Source organism: Bufo bufo, chromosome 6 (genome assembly GCF_905171765.1).
Source record: "Bufo bufo chromosome 6, aBufBuf1.1, whole genome shotgun sequence".
NCBI classification, from domain to species: Eukaryota; Metazoa; Chordata; class Amphibia; order Anura; family Bufonidae; genus Bufo; species Bufo bufo.
The window spans coordinates 317,026,688-317,046,620 of NC_053394.1; the positions used below are offsets into that span (position 1 = coordinate 317,026,688).

Below are 19,933 nucleotides of genomic sequence, written 5' to 3' on the forward strand. Positions count from 1 at the left end.
AGAGCCCTGAACGGATCTCAGAAGCGGACCCAGAAACGCCAGTGTGAAAGTAGACTAAGCCAATAGGCGCCGGATCAGTTTTTTCGTGTGTGAATTTAAAAAAAAAAAAAAAAAAAAAAAAAAAAAAAAAAAAAATCGGATCCAGCACCATTGACTTACATGGTTTTTGGTGCCGGATCCGGTTTGTTCAGTTCCCCATGCCGCACACAAAAATACTGCTTGCAAGGGAACGCAACAAACCGAAACGGAATGCATTCTGGTGCACTGCGTTTCGGTTTGTTTAGTTTTATCCCTATTGACAATGAATGGAGACAAAACTGAAGCGTTTTCCCTCCGGTTTTGAGATTCTCTTCCGGATCTCAAAACCGGACAGGAAAACACAGATGTGAAAGTAGTCTTAATTGGTTCTGACGACCTTTACACGTTGAAACCTTTGTAACTTGAGTCCATAACACTCGGATAAACTAATTGATTCCAATACCGCAATATGTCATCCCAAGAAAAACAAGCAGATACCCAAGACACATCAAGCGTATACATATAACAGTCAGAAATAGATTATGGAAGCTGTAAAGATCACTTTCTGCGGACAGGAGCTCCTTCAGGGTCCTGTACAGCACACATTGTAAAAGAAAACTAAAAAATGGAGCCGCCCTCATCTGACCTGGGAAGGAGCAGCTCATCCTGACAGACAGCGGGCATTGCAGAACACGTAGTACCGCACTGTACTGTTAAGATAACCAGTGGAGGCGATTAACTAGAGAAATGGCCATGCTGATTGGTTGGATCGGTGTCTGAGACACTGTATGCAGAGTCTAGTTTCAACTTACTATGACCCAGGAAAAACTATTGGAAGTTGAAAGTATCCTGAGCCCATTGTATCATGAGGGACCGCTAGTACTAGTGGATACGCCATCATATAGAAAGAGATGTACCAGATGCAGGTTATAAAAAGTTATATCTACCTTAGACTTGTCTGTGAGGGACTCCAAATAAGAATGATTCCCAAATGGCACCAAACGATATCTAAAGTGAATCGAGGAAAATTATCAAAATTTCATGTTTGCTGCTATAATTTAAAGTGATTGTTCTATTAAGATATCCGATCCCTTGTCCATATGCCTTATTACGGTAGGTCCCATTTAACCCCTTTGCTACCAGCACGGTACATGTACGGTGCTGGACTGATGGGTAAACATGGCACACGCATGCATGTAAAGCATTAAACAGCCCTGGATTGGCACTTCTGCCAGTCTGGGCTGTAAGAGGAGGAGCTCCCCGCTTATATAAAAAAAAAAAGTAAAAAATAAAAATAAAAATATACGTTTAAATCACCCTCCTTTCTGTACAATAAAAAAAAAAAAAATATATAAACATGGGTCAGTTTTGCTGCAAAGGGAACGGCGTAGGGACAAAACCCGTAAAACGGTGGGGGAATTGCATTTTTTTTCCCAATTCCACCCAATTTGGAATTTTTTTCCCCGCTTCCCACTACGTTGTATGCCATATTAAATGGTGGCATTAGAAAGTACAATGTCCTGCAAAAAATAAGCCCTCGAAAGACTTTGTGAACGGAAAAATAAGAACATTATGGCTCAAGGCAGATGAGGAAGAAAAATGAAAACGCAAAAACCTCCGGTATCCTAAGGATTAAGGACCTCCTTCAAGAGACACTGCACAGGGCACGTCCCGCTCTGGAGAAGGTCTCTTTAAGTAAACTTCAACGTCTGGGAAACTTTGACTATATCTTACATATACAAAGGGATTACATATTTGCATGATGCATGTACAGTACATTATCATTATTGCTTAGTAAGTAAAATGTAAGGAAAGTGTTATCTGTACTGCACTCACCTCTGGAACTCCAGCCCCATCTTGTTAGCCAAGGCATGGAGGAGTAAAACGGTTTGACCCCAAGCTGCGTTTATCTCATTCCACTCCACAGGAACACTGGGTAGTCGACCAAGACGGAAATTGTTGATGGTGCCAAATTGTCCACTATGCCTATGATCAGAAGGATTTAAGAGACAAGATACCAAGTTACACCAGAGACTGGTATACAACAATAAGGCATTAGGTCTGCTCCCTTTATAATCACAAAGTTTTTATTGATTATCTCCAAAAAGTAAAGTTACAATGTCACATACAGGGCGTAATAGCGCCTAAACAATAGTTATTCATTAGCCCATTTATTATCAGTTATCGTTCAAGTAATAATACAAGCGTCAAATATACCGCAGAAGAGCATTACACGTGAGCCAGGGGTTCATTGAAGGAGTGAGATTTCAAAGAAAATAAAACAAAGTAAAAGAAACACAAAAATATAAATGACAATGAACATAGAACAGAGTTAACAGTCTGAACACAAGGCTATCAGGTGTCCCACTAACCGGAATCGCAGCTCGAAACAGACACTGACCTCAAAGAGGGCCTAAGATCTATGGGTACTCTGGGACAATCTTCGGGAATTTGTTAACACACATACCACTGACTGGAAATCCAAACTGACCATGCGGGCTGGAATTTTTTTTTAGGGACAGAGTGCCAGTATGAGACATTTTTTCGTGCATACAGGTAGAATTTACTAGAGAGATCACCTCCTGTAGGGGAGGGGTATTAGGGTCCTTCCAATGCTTGGTGATCGTTAATTTGGTTGCCATAAGTATATGAGCCAATACAGTCCTACAGCTACTATCTATGGTGTCTATTCCGATGAATAGAAGTGCCAGTTCGGGCGATAGAGGGGGGAGTGTAGGCATAAGGGTGGCCAGTAGGTGATGCACACTACTCCATAGAAGGGAAACCTTGGGGCAAGACCATAAGATATGGAGGAGGGACCCCCTGTGTCCACATAATCTCCAGCAGTCCGGAGTGGCAGAGGGAAACATCAGGTTCAGTCTATTCGGGGTAAAATACCATCTTAGGCTAGTTTTAAAAATGGCCTCTTGGTGTGTCACACATCTAAAAGAAGAGGTGGCTATTCTGAAGGCTGCATGCCATTGCTCTTTAGAAAACGTTTGATCGAGGTCTTTTTCCCATGCTTTCATGGGGGGCGGTTTTGTCCACTCATTTCCCCGATTCAGAAGATATTAAAAGAGAGAGATACCTCCCCTTTTCGGGAACCTATCATGCAAGAAACTCCTAACTATCAGTGGGAACTGTAGGGACTTACCCTCCCTCCCCTTCAGAAAAGATCTGATTTGTAGGAATTTGTAGAAATCCCCGTGGGGAATGTGATAATTATCATGTATATGGGAAAAGGATAGAAGATCCTCCTTGTCCATCAAATCTTGCGCCGTTTTGACACCCTGGGAGATCCAACTCCGAAGGTTAAGTCCCGGAATGTGATCAGCCAGACAATTCATGGATATGACCTGGGATGGGATAGTCCCTGCATTGCCAGTACTGCCCAGGTACAATTTCCACGCCTTGAGGGATAATTTAACTGTCTGCAGAGGGGAAGGCCTAGTATTAAAGGGACTCTGTCACCACTTTCTAACCCCCCCTTTTCAAAGTATTGTTATCTGCATGGCGCCCCTGTGATTATAAATGTGTTGTTAGAAGTTAAATTCGCCGTCTCCTTTTGATAAAAAGAGCTTTTATCTAACCTGTCAATCTTCTTGATAAGGTGCCCAGGGCGTTTCTTTTCGTCTCAATCTGCCGCCCGCCGCCGCCACCGTTGGTGCCCAGCTCCTCCCCTCATGCTTTCAGCGCCGCCTGAATGTAATCAAATACGCCTCCGGCTCTCTCTCAGTGCCCCCTCCTCCTTTTCAAAGATCCCGCGCGTGCGCACAGGGCTGTGCCTGATGCGCCCGTGCGGACATTTACAATCAGCCTCATTGAGCGAAGTGCGCATGCGCGCACTTCGCTCAACCTCCTCATCAGACGAGCACTGCAGCCAGCCGGCTGCAGTGCTCGTCTGATGAGGAGGTTGAGCGAAGTGCGCGCATGCGCACTTCGCTCAATGAGGCTGATTGTAAATGTCCGCACGGGCGCATCAGGCACAGCCCTGTGCGCACGCGCGGGATCTTTGAAAAGGAGGAGGGGGCACTGAGAGAGAGCCGGAGGCGTATTTGATTACATTCAGGCGGCGCTGAAAGCATGAGGGGAGGAGCTGGGCACCAACGGTGGCGGCGGCGGGCGGCAGATTGAGACGAAAAGAAACGCCCTGGGCACCTTATCAAGAAGATTGACAGGTTAGATAAAAGCTCTTTTTATCAAAAGGAGACGGCGAATTTAACTTCTAACAACACATTTATAATCACAGGGGCGCCATGCAGATAACAATACTTTGAAAAGGGGGGGTTAGAAAGTGGTGACAGAGTCCCTTTAAGATTCCACAGCGCGCTCATCATTGGTGAGTGGAGTGAGGAGAGGTTGAGAGATGTTCTCTCCATGGTTACAAGTCTGCTCCCTTTAAAGGGACTGGACAGGCATGTTATGTGTAGGGCTAGCAACAGGATTTTCTTTGTGTTTTTTTTTTTTTTTTTTAGGAATAATTCAGGTTTCTTTTAGGGCTCATGCACACGGCCGTTCAGTGCAATTTGCGGTCCCCAATGCATAGGCAACATATGTGCAGTTTCCGCAGACAGATGCAGACCCACTCAACTTGAATGGGTCTGTGATCAGTCCGAACATGTTCTATTATTTTGCGGTGCGGAGGCACGGAGAGAAACCCCACCTTCTGGATTGTGGGCTCATTCAAGTGAATGGGTCGGCATCTGTGATGCGAAGCAAAAACGGCCGGGGCCTGTATATTACGGACCCGCTGTTTGCAGGCTGCAATATGGGCCCGACACGCGTTTGTGTGCATGAGCCCTAAATATCATTTTTTATATACTTCATTTATTCCTTTGTTTTAAAGGGAGTCTGTCACCTCCATATGGCCATACACAGTGCTTACATGGCTCTGTAGCACACCTATACAGGATTGTAACGGTACCTTTGTTCTTTTCTTTAGACTTGCACCGGCAGGAAAAACTAAGTTTAATTAATATGCAAATGAGCACTCACAAGTGCCTAGGGGCGGCGTTCAGTGTGTAGGTGCCCAGGCTGCGCTGCCTTCTTTTCACTTTACTCCTCCCCAGTCTCTGCCTTTGCCCGCCCTCCAAGTCCGGACCTATCGATGAGGCAAGAGACTTGGCGGGCGAGCAAAAGCAGAGACCAGGGAGGAGTAAAGTGAAAAAAAGGCAGAGCAGCCTGGGCACCTACACACTGAACGCCGCCCCTGGGCATTTGCGAGTGCTCATTTGCATATGAATTAAACTTAGTTTTTCCTGCTTGTGCAAGTCTAAAGAAAAGAACAAAGGTACCGTTACAATCCTGTATAGGTGAGCTACAGAGCCATGTAAGCACTGTATATGGCCATATGGAGGTGACAGACTCCCTTTAAGGAATTTGTTTGGCTGATAATTTGAGAGAAAATAGTAAAAAAAAAAAATATGCTTTTGGCTAATATTAACCTAAAAAAAAATGTTATTTACGTTTGTCATTGTGTACCATAAACTGTGATCTATTACGTGTCCATTTTCAGGTAATCCTGGGCTAGCGGTATGACTCGTACAGGGAACATATTTTTGGAGGGGGTTATTTTTTTGAGATTTTATTTGTTTTGGTTTTTTTATGGTCTGTCTCTCAAAGTTCACTGTGCTATTTTTTGTTTTTTTTACACTGTACTTTTCTGCTGTACAGGCTCATCGACAGGGCTAAAAAAAAAAAAAAAAAAAAAAAAATCTTGCTTTGCCTAGGACCCTGACTTTGGCAACTGAAGCTTGTATTAAAGCAGATTTGCCCTGTAGCTGGGGCTGCAGTGCACACATACAGGAAGTGCAGTGGCAGGTCCACAAGAATATTCACCCAAAATGGAGGTTCCCTGACACCCTTGCCTGCTCCGATGCCAGCCTCTTTGAATCAAGCTTCCTGCAAAAACATCTTGTCCCAAAGAACCGATGCAGCCAATCACTGGCTGCAGCGGTCACATGGGACAAGACATTATTACAGGAGGCTGACATCGGAGCAGGCAAGGGTGTCAGGGAAGCCCCACGGGAGTTCAGTATTCTATTTCTTTTTCCCCTGCTCGTTGGGTGCCACAGCAGAAATCTGCACAATTTGGTGTAAATTTGCCACTGCAGATCTCCCTTTGGATTCTACAGCAATGCCAGTAAGTGTACACTGCAGCCCCATGACAAGTGCTGGGTTCAGTATGACACAGCAGCTGCCCTACAACCTGCAGATCACGTGACCACATCATTGGGATGAATCGCGGTAGCTTCGCTGCCTCTGCTGTTCCACACACCGCGCTCATTGAGTGCTGTGTATGTGAGAATAGCGAAAACAGAAGTAGTCTTTGACAGGAGGACCTGACAATTGGCTGCCCGATCCTTGCGCAGCCAGCTATAGCCTGCATTGTACATATACTATGGTATGGGCATTAGAGACCTGGACTGCCAATTGTAAATATACGTCAGGCCGTCCTTAACCGGTTAAGCACTTGTTGCCTGGTGTCCCTACAACGTACTACTGAACCCTAGGGGCTCCAGCTTTAGGACACCCAGTGATCATCTTATCCTTGGAGAACTATTCTAATTGTCCAACGAGGAGAACCCTGTTAATATTTACGAAGACTGAAATAAATGTCAAACCCTGGTCACAGCAGTCTGGTTACCAGGCTTCACATACTGGAAATAGGTTTCCTCGTACATAGGCTTACCATATGTGGAAGGTGGCATTAAAGACGTTGGTCTTCCTAAGTTTGTCAAGCTGAAGCTGAGCATATCTCATCTGATTGTCCACACTCTTCAGTTCATCATCCAGCTCCAACTGCTGGCGCTTGAACTCGCTGTACTCTTTTTGGTACCTTTGGTAAAAAGAAGTGGAAAAGAATGAAGGAAATTGAGTTACATAGAGAAGCATAGAAAACATAGGGGCCACATAGTAAGAAGAAGTAACCAACGTGATCTTGCTTCCTTAGATACACCCTTTACAGAAACCTATGTTCTTTCTTAGGGAATACAGTAACACTTCCATACCACCATACTCCTCATGAGAGGACCAGCGCAGGAACAATTCAAAGAAGGCCAGGTTATTAGGATATCTAACACCCATTTTGAAGGAGCATACTTACTGGACCTCCTCCTGCTCTAGTCTCTCTGCCTCTTGTCTCACTTTTTCAATATCTTGAACCACCTGCTCTCGGTTTCTCTCAACTTCCTCTAGCTCCTGAATCAGCCTTTCTTCATCTTCTGCTAGCTCCTTCAGCTTGGCTTCCAGTTTCTCTTTGTCATCTTCGTTCATTTTCTCAAGGATTTCAAGGCAACGTCTATAACCGCAAAAGGAGATGAACTATCAAAAATTCAGACAGCTCCCAAGCTAAACAACACGTTATCCCCAAGACCCCCCTCAAATGTGGTATCTTAGAAGCTGATTGCAAGAAGGTGACTGTTTTCCCAGACTCAGAGGTAATGAGAAAGCCAAAATATAGAAAGCCATTCGGTAGGTTCCCAAGCACATGGAGATATGTCCCTCAGCAGGATCAAGCCAAAGAAAATCACCAGGGACCCATGTTGCAGGCAGACACAGAGGTGGCTAAAGTAGATCTCCAGTGCATTGATTCCAAAAGTGCCCACAACATCTCTCAGAGTATGACATGGAGTAGTGTAAATGCCATCACACATTTAGAGTTCAGCTTTTAAGTGACTGTATTAGATTAGGAACAAATTCCCCCCCCCCCCTAGAAATGGCGCCACCCTTGTCTGTAGGCCGTTTTTGGTATTGCAGCTCAGAAGCTTACAAAAAGGGCTGTTTTTGGAGACAAAATTACACATTTTCTGTAATCACATCCAACCCCAAAAATGAGAAAATCTGTTAACTGCAAGAACATGGTATGATTATACTCAACAATTGCATATACAGAATACCCCCTCCCCCCCAAAAAACAACAACTTGAATATATACTGCAGGTGTGCATAGAAACCTAGAATGTGTCGGCAGATAAGAACCATTTGGCCCATCTAGTCTGCCCAATATACTGAATACTATGGATAGCCCCCGGCCCTATCTTATAAGAAGGATGGCCTTATGCCTATCCCATGCATGCTTAAACTCCTCCACTGTATTTGCAGCTACCACTTCTGCAGGAAGGCTATTCCATACATCCACTACTCTCTCAGTAAAGTAATACTTCCTGATATTACTTTTAAACCTTTGCTCCTCTAATTTAAAACTGTGTCCTCTTGTGGTAGTTTATGAGAATGTGCATGAGAATTCGTCCTGTTATCACTCAAAGAGACTAATCTCCGGCTTCTCCAAATGATATAGGTGACGTGCCACTTATTTAATTAGCAGACTCGTTCCGCTGATAAGCCGAAAAGCGGAGGGAAAATTTTCTAATGCGCGAGTTGCGGAAACCCCATTCACATGCGCTGAAATCTGTGTGAAACCTAATGCGTGTGCACATACAGTACCCCAAGACAGAGGGGGTGTGTAGATATTAATTCCACCAGAAATTTTCGCTGCATTAGTAGATATTTGGGCCCGGGCTCCACCCGATGCAAGGAAACGTGTCACCGTATGCAATGGTCATGTGTGATCTCACTGCAAAGCCTGGTACGCCCTGACACAATGCGCATCTTCGGGTTCATGTCTCGTACTTGTAGTTCTGGCACTCATTCTCCGTGATGTTCAACTGGGTGTCGAGCTGATCCAGGAGGGTGTCCGTGCACTCCTCACAAAGAGGATGGTCCACATCTGTCTGACCTGACATGATGTCAAACAGATCTCCCGTCACCTAGAACACAAATTAAAAACCAGCTTGCCTTATATCCACGTGTCATTTTACAGGTATCATTTTAGGCTACTTTCCCATCTGCGCTTTTCCTTTCCGGTATTCAGATCTGGCAGAGGATCTCCATACCGGAGGAAAACGCTTCACTTTTTAACCTATTCAGTGTCAATGGGGACAAAACTGAACTAAGCGGAGTGCACCAGAATGCATTCCGTTTCGTTTGGTTGCGTTCCCATGCCAGACACAAAACCGCTGTGTTTTTCAGTGCGTTATGGGATGCGGAGCAAGACGGATCCGGCATGAAACACAATGTACGTCAATGGTGCCGGGTCTGTTTTCTCGGACACAAAAGAAAACGGATCCGGCACCCATGGACTTGTCTATGTTGGAGATAATACAACTGGATCCGTTCATAACGGATACAGACGGTTGTACTATCCTAACGGAAGTGTTTTTGCTGATCCATGACGGATCCAGGAAAAATGCAGATGTGAAAGTAGCCTTAATCAGAAAGATCAACCCTTCCAGGCAGTATCCCTACTTTAGGCCTCTTGCACACGACCGTATGGCTTTTTCAGTATTTTGCGGTCCGCAAAAAATACGGATGACGTCCGTGTGCATTCCGTTTTTTGCGGAACGGAACAGCTGGCCCCTGATAGAACAGTACTATCCTTGTCCGTTATGCGTGCAATAATAGGATATGTTCTATCTTTGAACGGAACGGAAATACGGAAACGGAATGCATACGGAATACATTCCGTTTTTTTTCCACAACCATTGAAATGAATGGTTCCGTATACGGAACTAAAAAAACGGCCCGTATACGGAACGCAAAAAACGTTCGTGTGAACGAGCCCTTAATTGGGTAGATCCTGCTGACAAATGCTCTTTAAAGAGGACCTTTCACCTGTATAAACGATGTTAACTGAGTATGCTGCCATATAGAGCGGCGCCCGGGGATCTCACTGCACTTACTATTATTCCCGGGCGCCGCTCCGTTCTCCCGTTATAGGCTCCGGTACCTTTGCTTCTTAAGTTATAGTAGGCGGGTCTTCTCTTGTCCTGTGGGCGTCTCCTTCTCCTAGGCTGCAGCGCTGGCCAATCGCAGCGCACAGCTCACAGCCTGGGAGAAAAAAACCTCCGGGGATAATAGTAAGTGCAGTGAGATCCCCGGGCGCCGCTCTATATGGCAGCATACTCAGTTAACATCGTTTATACAGGTGAAAGGTCCTCTTTAAAGGCTTTCTCCAAGACCGGGAAATCCTTTTCATATCACCAGGCAGGATGCAGGGACCTCCTGCTGGACCAGGAGTGTGATGTGCCATCTACAGGCACGTCACCGGTGCCGGCCAATCAATGGCCTCAGCAGTCACGTGTCCAGCCTGCATATGTCACCGCTGGATAGCACACGGACCCATTCATTTCTATGGTGCTTTTTGCGGATCGGTGTGGTCATTCCACAAATGATAGAACATGTCCACGTCTGTACTGCAGACAAGGATGGCCATGTCTAATGAAGGTATCTGTATTTTGTTGACCGAAATACAGACACGGCTGTGTGCATGAGGCCTATGTCCTAAAGATAGAAGACCTTATATAACACTACGTTAAACGTGGACGGCTCTACCTTGAGTCTCCTACTTAGATTCTCCATTGTGCCTCCATCAGATGCTTCTCCTATCAGGGTAAAGCTGTTTGCACTCTCTGTGGACATCATCCTAAAGGCAAATGTTTGTAGAATATTATTAGGAAGCCAATATTAATACATTCACCCTTATGTGCTGGCTGCAATTTACCAACTCAGTTTACACATTTCTACAGTGATGCGTCAAGGGATTGTCCAGGATTAGAAAGACATGGCTGCGTTCTTCCGAAAACAGCACCACCCCTTGTTGACAGGTTGTGCGCGGTATTGCAGCTCTGCCCCCATTGACTCCAATGGAGCCGAGATGCAATACCAGACACAACCCATGGACAAGGGTGGTGTTTCTGGAAGAAGGCATCCATGTTTTTTCCTAATCCTGGACAACCCCTTTAACAAGCACAAGGGCTGGAAAGTAAGTAAACCTGTAGGGGTTGTGCCACAAAGAATATTCTACATTGTTCAAACCAGTACCTGGATCTAAGTACTTTTGTAATTACATGTCATTCAAAACTTAGTACAGCCACTGAATTATTCAATGAAATTTCTCTGTATGGCGCCACCTGTTGTTTGTTCTTCTCCTTATTTCTTGTCCACTTCAGTAAGGTGGTCGCACGCTCTCAGTTTAGATCTTCCACTGCCTCCAGTTTTATATGCTCTTAGAGGGAAAGAGCTACAGCAGAAAGACTGAGAACCCACTGAGAAAGGACACACACCCTGAGCTGACATCCTGGCTCGGCTATTTCCGTCGGCTCCATAGAAATAAATGGAAGCGGTGGGCGCGCACGCGTGGTGCGCTCCCATTCATTTCTATGGGGATTTTGAAAATTGCCGAGCGCGCCTCTTGGCTATTTTCGGCGTGCCAATAGGAAGGCTTGGTGATGGCTGGTATCTGATTGGTGGGGGTCCGACTCCCAGCATCCCTACTGATCAGCTGTTGGAAGAGATCATGTCACTGTGAGCGCCGCGACCAGTGATGTCACGTTCTTCGGTCACACGGCCTAAGCACAGCTCTGACTAATTGAAGTGTATGGACCTGGGCTGCAATACCAAGCACAGCCGCTATCCAATGGACGGTACTCTGCTTGGTAAGCGGCGCAGAAAACCTCTATATCCCTTCAGTTTTACATGAAAAATGTGTGTGCTTAAAGATAACGGTTTAGGGTCTATATGGTGCGTACCTGGCAGGTGGGATCAATCTTCTAGAAACTCCATCCGGCCGGTTTTCTACAAATGGTTCCTATGGACAAAAAAAACCCCACACATCATCATTTCAAAGCTTTAAAAAAGACAAAGAAAACCGTATAGTAGTCACTACAGATTACAATGGTGGTATGCTAGAATACGACATCAATGACTTCTACTTCATGACGCCCATCTACCATTACCTCAGTGCTTAGATCCTCTTCCTGCGTGTCCCCCGGCTTCACTGCGGCTGCGGACACCAGTGGAGCTGTAATGCAATACGCTTGTATCAGTATGTGAGCGGATTTCTAGAGATAAAACCGGTTCCGGATATGTAAGACTAGGACAGGCCTGCTGTGGATCCACAGCAACCAAATCCGCATCAGATGGTCTGCAATTTGCTGCGCAATTTATACGATGCGAATCTGCTGCATTGCAAAGGGTGAACCTGCACATAACGTGGCCTGCAGTGCAGGTACGGCAATACGCTGCAGATTCTCTGCGGTACACATGCCACACTGAACATGCCCTTAAAGGGGTTGTCTGGTTTCAGTAAAAAGCTGGACAATGCTGGAAAAAGCCTGCAATAAGGAGCAGAGCAGTGCTTAACTTGCAGATCTAACCTTCTCCCGGGCCGGGCTCTCTTTACTTGGCTGCAGCGGCGACGTCATGTCAGCAACATTAGACTGCTACAGCCAATCACTGGCCTCTTTGGCGTCCACTGAAGCCAGTGATTGGCTGCTGTGGGCATGTGTTGTGGAGACAGGACGTTACAAAACAGAACCCCGCTAGGAGAACAGGAGCAGTGGTGCTGGATCTGCAAGGTAAGTACTGCTCTACTCTCTACTGCAGGCTTTCCTCAGCATGACAGAATATGTTGTACCTTATATCTTATTTTAGGAGTTATTGTGCTTGACCCCTATGACTGATATACAGTTTTGCCCGTTTTTATGTCCCATCGATGCTGGATTTGGGGATTGTCCGCTTTCTTATACCGATGATCTATCCTCCAGATAGGGAGCGGGTGTAATTACACCTAAGCCGTCCCATTCACTTCAGTTGGACAACTCCTTCCTAAACGCTCGTTGACTTTATCCTGAGGATAGGTCATGAATATCAAATAGCGGACAACCCCTTTAAAAGGATTTTTTTCTGCACGTATACTTCCTTAGCTATCCAAGAAGTAAAACTGTGATAACCCATAATTTGAATTAAAGGGATTGTCTCACTTCAGCAAATGGCATTTATCATGTAGAGAAAATCAATACAAGGCACTTACTAATGTACTGTGATTGTCCATATTCCTTCCTTTGCTGGCCTGATTCATTTTCTCATTTCATTTCTTACGACCACCCTGTAATCCATCAGCGGTGGTCGTGCTTGCACACTATAGGAAAAGGTGCTTTTTCCTATAGGCGACAGCAGCACGGCCACCGCTGATGGATTGCAATGTGGTCCTAACCATGGAAACGAGCAGTGTACAATGTGATGGGAAAATGAATCCAGCCAGTGAAGGAAGCAATATGGATAATAACAATACATTAGTAAGTGCCTTGTATTAACTTCTACTACATAATAAATGCTATTTTTTGAAGTGAGATAACCCCTTTAAAGGCATTTCCTGGGGTTTTCGAGCGACACAGCTGTGCAGGGGACCGCAGTCGGCCACATTCACCGGAAAGGAGCTCTGCTGCAGATCCCCATGTACAGTGGGTGGCCGGGGCACCGCCGGACAGGGAAACTGAAGAGGCTGCAGCCCTTCATTCTCAAGATTGATGGAGGTCATGGAGGTCTTGGAGGTCCCCCCCCCCCCCCCCACCCATCATAAAGTGACAACATATCCCAGCAATATGCCATCACTTTATAAGATGGAAACCAAAAGGCACCAAGTGACTCACCTGTCAGCTCCTGCATGGTGACTTTATCCAGGATCTTGAAGGAGGTGTCTAGCTTCAATGGCTGGCTGCATCGCTGACATACAAAGCTCACTTGCATGGTGGAGGATTTGGAAGTTTCCATATTCCTGAATAATGCTGGAACAATAACCCATGATAACAAGTGAAACATGAGAGGCAAATGTGCTCATTACTACCAATGAGGTTCTAATAGTCAGGTGCCATTCACACAACCCAGAGTTAACATCTCTGACAGGACACCCTAAGAATGCATTATAAAAGCCCTTAGGATGGGTCAGATGTGTCACTGAGATCTTTGCTGAATTGGTAGCTCCATGTTGTATGCAAGTCCAATCTGAAAGAAGGTGGGGCAATACAAGTAGGCAGGACTATCAATACCACAGTGCAGCACAAAATACCGCCCCTGCAGAACCAAATACTACAGTGCAGCACAAAATACCTCCCCTGCAGAACCAAATACTACAGTGCAGCACAAAATACCGCCCCTGCAGAACCAAATACTACAGTGCAGCACAAAATACCTCCCCTGCAGAACCAAATACTACAGTGCAGCACAAAATACCGCCCCTGCAGAACCAAATACTACAGTGCAGCACAAAATACCTCCCCTGCAGAACCAAATACTACAGTGCAGCACAAAATACCGCCCCTGCAGAACCAAATACTACAGTGCAGCACAAAATACCTCCCCTGCAGAACCAAATACTACAGTGCAGCACAAAATACCGCCCCTGCAGAACCAAATACCACAGTGCAGCACAAAATACCGCCCCTGCAGAACCAAATACCACAGTGCAGCACAAAATACCTCCCCTGCAGAACCAAATACCACAGTGCAGCACAAAATACTACCCCTGCAGAACCAAATACCACTGTGCAGCACAAAATACCGCCCCTGCAGAACCAAATACTACAGTGCAGCACAAAATACCTCCCCTGCAGAACCAAATACTACAGTGCAGCACAAAATACCGCCCCTGCAGAACCAAATACTACAGTGCAGCACAAAATACCTCCCCTGCAGAACCAAATACTACAGTGCAGCACAAAATACCGCCCCTGCAGAACCAAATACTACAGTGCAGCACAAAATACCTCCCCTGCAGAACCAAATACTACAGTGCAGCACAAAATACCGCCCCTGCAGAACCAAATACTACAGTGCAGCACAAAATACCTCCCCTGCAGAACCAAATACTACAGTGCAGCACAAAATACCGCCCCTGCAGAACCAAATACTACAGTGCAGCACAAAATACCGCCCCTGCAGAACCAAATACTACAGTGCAGCACAAAATACCGCCCCTGCAGAACCAAATACTACAGTGCAGCACAAAATACCGCCCCTGCAGAACCAAATACCACAGTGCAGCACAAAATACCTCCCCTGCAGAACCAAATACCACAGTGCAGCACAAAATACTACCCCTGCAGAACCAAATACCACTGTGCAGCACAAAATACCGCCCCTGCAGAACCAAATACTACAGTGCAGCACAAAATACCTCCCCTGCAGAACCAAATACTACAGTGCAGCACAAAATACCTCCCCTGCAGAACCAAATACCACAGTGCAGCACAATATACCTCCCCTGCAGAACCAAATACCACAGTGCAGCACAAAATACCTCCCCTGCAGAACCAAATACCACAGTGCAGCACAAAATACCTCCCCTGCAGAACCAAATACCACAGTGCAGCACAAAATACCTCCCCTGCAGAACCAAATACCACTGTGCAGCACAAAATACAGCCGCCCCTGCAGAACCAAATACCACTGTGCAGCACAAAATACCGCCCCTGCACAACCAAATACCACTGTGCAGCACAAAATACCGCCCCTGCACAACCAAATACCACTGTGCAGCACAAAATACCGCCCCTGCACAACCAAATACCACTGTGCAGCACAAAATACCGACCCTGCAGAACCAAATACCACTGTGCAGCACAAAATACCGCCCCTGCAGAACCAAATACTACAGTGCAGCACAAAATACCGCCCCTGCAGAACCAAATACCATAGTGCAGCACAAAATACAGCCGCCCCTGCAGAACCAAATACCACAGTGCAGTACAAAATACCGCCCCTGCATAACTGCTGGTCAGGTACACAAGTACCTGATGTCCCTAGCATTTATTAATGCTGAGAACATCAGATCATTATGTACCTGGCTGGCGGCATGAGGAGGGCATGGGTGGTCCCTGGGAAATTTCCCTGCTATATGAATCTCATTATTCCCAACATGTACTCATTAACTGCATATCAGCCCCACCATGAAGAACAGCAGAATGTTATTTGTTATGATGGCAAAGTATTTCCAGTTAAAAATAGGCCCATAGTTGCGATTCCAACCCTAACCAGACATTTCACACTTGCCGATTCTGTGGCAGATTTTTGAGCCAAAGCCAGGAATGGAAATATAAGGGAAGGACGCATACTTCCTGCTGGATCCATTTCTGGCTTTTACTCAAGAAACTACATGTCTCTTTCCAACATAAGGGCTCATGCACACGAACATATTTTCTTTCCATGTCCGTTCAGGTTTTTTTGCGGACCCTATACGGAACCATTCATTTCAATGGGTCTACAAAAAAAAAACGGAAGTTACTCTGTGTGCATTCCGTTTCCTTATGTCGGTATTTCCGTTCGGCAAAAAAATAGAACATGTCCTATTATTGTCCCCATTACAGACAAGGATAGGACTGTTCTATCAGGGGCCAGCTGTTCTGTTCCGCAAAATACGGAATGCACACGGACGCCATCTGTGTTTTTTGCGGACCGCAAAATACATACGGTTGTGTGCATGAGGCCTAAAACAGAAGGGTAAAGGCCATGGGTCACAGGCCAAACACATGGGTTAGTATAGCCTTCATTTGCACCCGATAACCTTGGCCGGACATGGTGACTGATGGACAATGTTGGTGCCACTAAGAAAACACAAGTGAGTATAATTAGTTTTTTCCAGTACAGACGCAGAAGATATGGGTGACTGACACCCACCTTTATACTTCATCTTCCTCGATCTTGAAAACATAAAAGCGTTAACAGCAGCACAAACATAAAACGGCGCACGCAGCGACAATGTGGAAAAATACACATCATAAATAATTCGCCATGTATTAGGAATAAATCTCCGTTTATTGGATCCAATATTTTATTTATTGGATTGGAGTTCACTGGATCCAGCCTAGCCGGATACTGCCATTCACCGCCGGACCCCATAGACTATAATGGGATCCACCAGCAGCTTTCTGGAAACGAGTAAAAAAAATAAAAAAATCTATAGTGGAAACTGACCGGCAGTGCAGACTTTCAATTTACACCGCGGACTTTACCTGCTATACTAGTTTTAGTATGTATATATATATTTTTTTTGAAGAGTACGGATGGGATCTGTTTAACTCTCACCCACCTTGCAAAGTGGATAACCAAATGCTATGCAGCCTTCGGACACCAGGACCCAGGTGGAACCGCAGCCTCTGCCCTTCACAGATATAGGACATAAGGCTAGGTCTACGACATTTGTCGCGTGACAATTTTTATAATGATAGTTAATAGTGTTGAGCGAACTTGTGTTTTAAGTTCGGCGTCTAAAGTTCGGGTTCGGGCTATCGAAGTATCCCGTTATGGATTCCACTACCATGGACCATAACGGAATTTAGAATCCATAACGGGATACTTCGATAACCCGAACTTTAGACACCGAACTTAAAACACAAGTTCGCTCAACACTAATAGTGTCGCCCTGCGACATACTGCGATGCAGTCGCAGCATGTCGACACCATAGAGTATCATTATAAAAATAGTCGCGCGACAATTTTTATAATGATAGTCTATGGTGTCGCACTGTGACATGCTGCGACAGTCGCAAAAAATCCATTCGAGATGGATTTTTCTGCGACTGTCGCGTCGCAGTCACAGCATGTCGACACCATAGACTATCATTATAAAAATTGTCGCGCGACAAATGTTGTAGTGTAGTTGTGCCCTATCTTTCGTGCGACAAATGTCGTGTTGACCTAGCCTAAGGGCTCAGCACTGACGGGTGGCGGTACTTTTCCTTCATCCTACTCAGATATAGTCATCACACAGGTGCATTAGTGCTTTATGACCCCCATAGAGACCAGTGATCTAGACATGAACGCTTTTCTCTCCTCTACGGACATTCCCACAGCCATATATAAAACATTTAGAGGTGTGCTATGATTCAGAGCAATTAATGGTAAAGATTGACATCATATGGATTATGAAACAGCAAATGGATCATTATATATATATATACATATATATATATATATATATATATATACACACATACATACATAGAGCTACATCTCTACACAGATTATATTATATCACAGATTACATATAGATACACAGAGCTACATCTCTACACAGATTATATTATATCACAGATTACATATAGATACACAGAGCTACATCTCTACACAGATTATATCACAGATTACATATAGATACACAGAGCTATATCTCTACACAGATTATATCACAGATTACATATAGATACACAGAGCTATATCTCTACACAGATTATATCACAGATTACATCTAGAACACACCCAGAACTATATAGATGTAGCTATACAGCAGCAGGGCAGTGACTGATTCTCCTGCCCTGGCCTAAGGGTTTTTCTCCAGGAAGCTGTACAGAAGCCCGTCTTACCTGCTCCCGGCCCCTGCAGATTCAGGGCAGATCAGGGGCTGACAACATCCCAGGATAATCTGCCCTGCAGGATGTTTTTCTGACTACAGCCGCTACACGGAAGAAGGGCGGACGTGACGTCACTGCTCGATCAACTAAGGGCATAGACGACCGTCTTCTACCACGTGGTACGCCGTCCAATCACAATCTCATAGATACAGGTTTAGCCGCATGGTAGGAGGGAAGGAGGTCAGTGTCAGGAGAGCTGGGTGAAGGCCGATCTGAATTGTTGAAAATGGGTTGTGAGATTTTTCAAGACGATTACTAGGTCACCGTCCCCTGATATTACAGGGTAGCTGGTTTCAAGTTTAACATTTTCGGGAAGTCGCCACTAGAGGGAGCTCGTTGCTTAGTGACTTTTATATATATATATATATATATATATATATTTTTTTTTTTTTTTACAACAGTGGTAACTGTTTAACCCCTTAATGACCAGGCAATTTTCCTTTTTTTTTTTTCATCTTTTACTCCCAGCCTTCCGAAAGCCATAACTTTTTTTATTTTTCCATTCACATAGCCATATAACGGCTTGTTTTTGTGGGACAAATTGTACTTTCTAATGGCACCATTTACGGTTGCATACAATGTAGTAGGAAGCAAGAAAAAAAATTCAAATGGTGTGAGATTATAAAATTTACACAATTCTGCCACAGTTTTAGGGATTTTATTTTTATGGTGTTTCCGATGTGGTAAAACTGAGGATTACAACAATAGCACATATTTATAAGTTGTTGTTTTTTTTGCGATTTAATACTGAAAAAATAAAAAATCCTTTAGAATTTTTTTTTTCTTTGCATCGCCATATTATGACACCCATGGCTTTTTTACTATTATGTGTACGGAGCTGGGTAAGGGTACTTTCACACTTGCGTTTTTCTTTTCCAGCATAGAGTTCCGTCACAGGGGCTCTATACCGGAAAAGAACTGATCAGGTATGTCCCCATGCATTCTGAATGGAGAGCAATCCGTTCAGGATGCATCAGGATGTCTTCAGTTCAGTCGTTTTGACTGATCAGGCAAAAGAGAAAACCGTAGCATGTTACGGTTTTATCTCCGGCTAAAAAAACTGAAGACTTGCCTGAATGCCGGATCCGGCATTTTTTCCCATAGGAATGTAATAGTGCCGGATCCGGCATTCAGAATACCGGAATGCCGGATCCGTCCTTCCGGTATGCGCATGCGCAGACTGAAAAAAAGGTGAAAAAATAAATGCCGGATCCGTTTTTGCCGGATGACAGCGGAAAGACGGATCCGGCATTTCAATGCATTTTTTTGACTGATCAGGCATTTTTAAGACTGATCAGGATCCTGATCAGTCTTACTAATGCCATCAATTAGCATACATTTTGCCTGATCCGGCAGGCAGTTCCGGTGACGGAACTGCTTGCCGGATCTCTCTGCCGCAAGTGTGAAAGTAGCCTAAGAGCTCATTATTTTTAGGGCGATCTTTACTTATTGACACCATTGTCGTATTTATGAATTTTTTATAACTTTTTATTAAATTCTTTGGCGAATCAGCCATTTTGACTTTTTTTATGCTTTGCCGTTTTCCATATGGGATTAATATTTTTATATTTTAATAGCACTGTCATTTTACACGCAGCAATGCCCATGATGTTTATTTTTTTAATTGTTAATAAATTTTTATTCTTAATTTTGGGGAAAGCGGGTCATGAA

The 19,933-nt window shown here is 44.7% G+C and overlaps 1 protein-coding gene across 1 annotated transcript in view; it reads right to left on the minus strand.

Annotated features, from left to right (window-relative positions):
- Positions 1-18,338, minus strand: part of BECN1 (beclin 1) — a 28,382-nt gene extending 10,044 nt beyond the window's left edge. Inside the window, exons 1-10 of the mRNA XM_040436465.1 lie at positions 18,215-18,338; positions 13,508-13,642; positions 11,813-11,877; positions 11,606-11,664; positions 10,410-10,500; positions 8,649-8,785; positions 7,124-7,318; positions 6,710-6,856; positions 1,855-2,004; positions 966-1,026 (exon numbers count right to left, since the gene is read on the minus strand). Of these exons, the coding sequence (XP_040292399.1) occupies positions 966-1,026; positions 1,855-2,004; positions 6,710-6,856; positions 7,124-7,318; positions 8,649-8,785; positions 10,410-10,500; positions 11,606-11,664; positions 11,813-11,877; positions 13,508-13,628 (1,026 nt within the window). The 5' untranslated portion in view covers positions 13,629-13,642; positions 18,215-18,338. The remainder of the gene's footprint in view (positions 1-965; positions 1,027-1,854; positions 2,005-6,709; positions 6,857-7,123; positions 7,319-8,648; positions 8,786-10,409; positions 10,501-11,605; positions 11,665-11,812; positions 11,878-13,507; positions 13,643-18,214) is intronic.
- Positions 18,339-19,933: the final 1,595 nt, after the last annotated feature.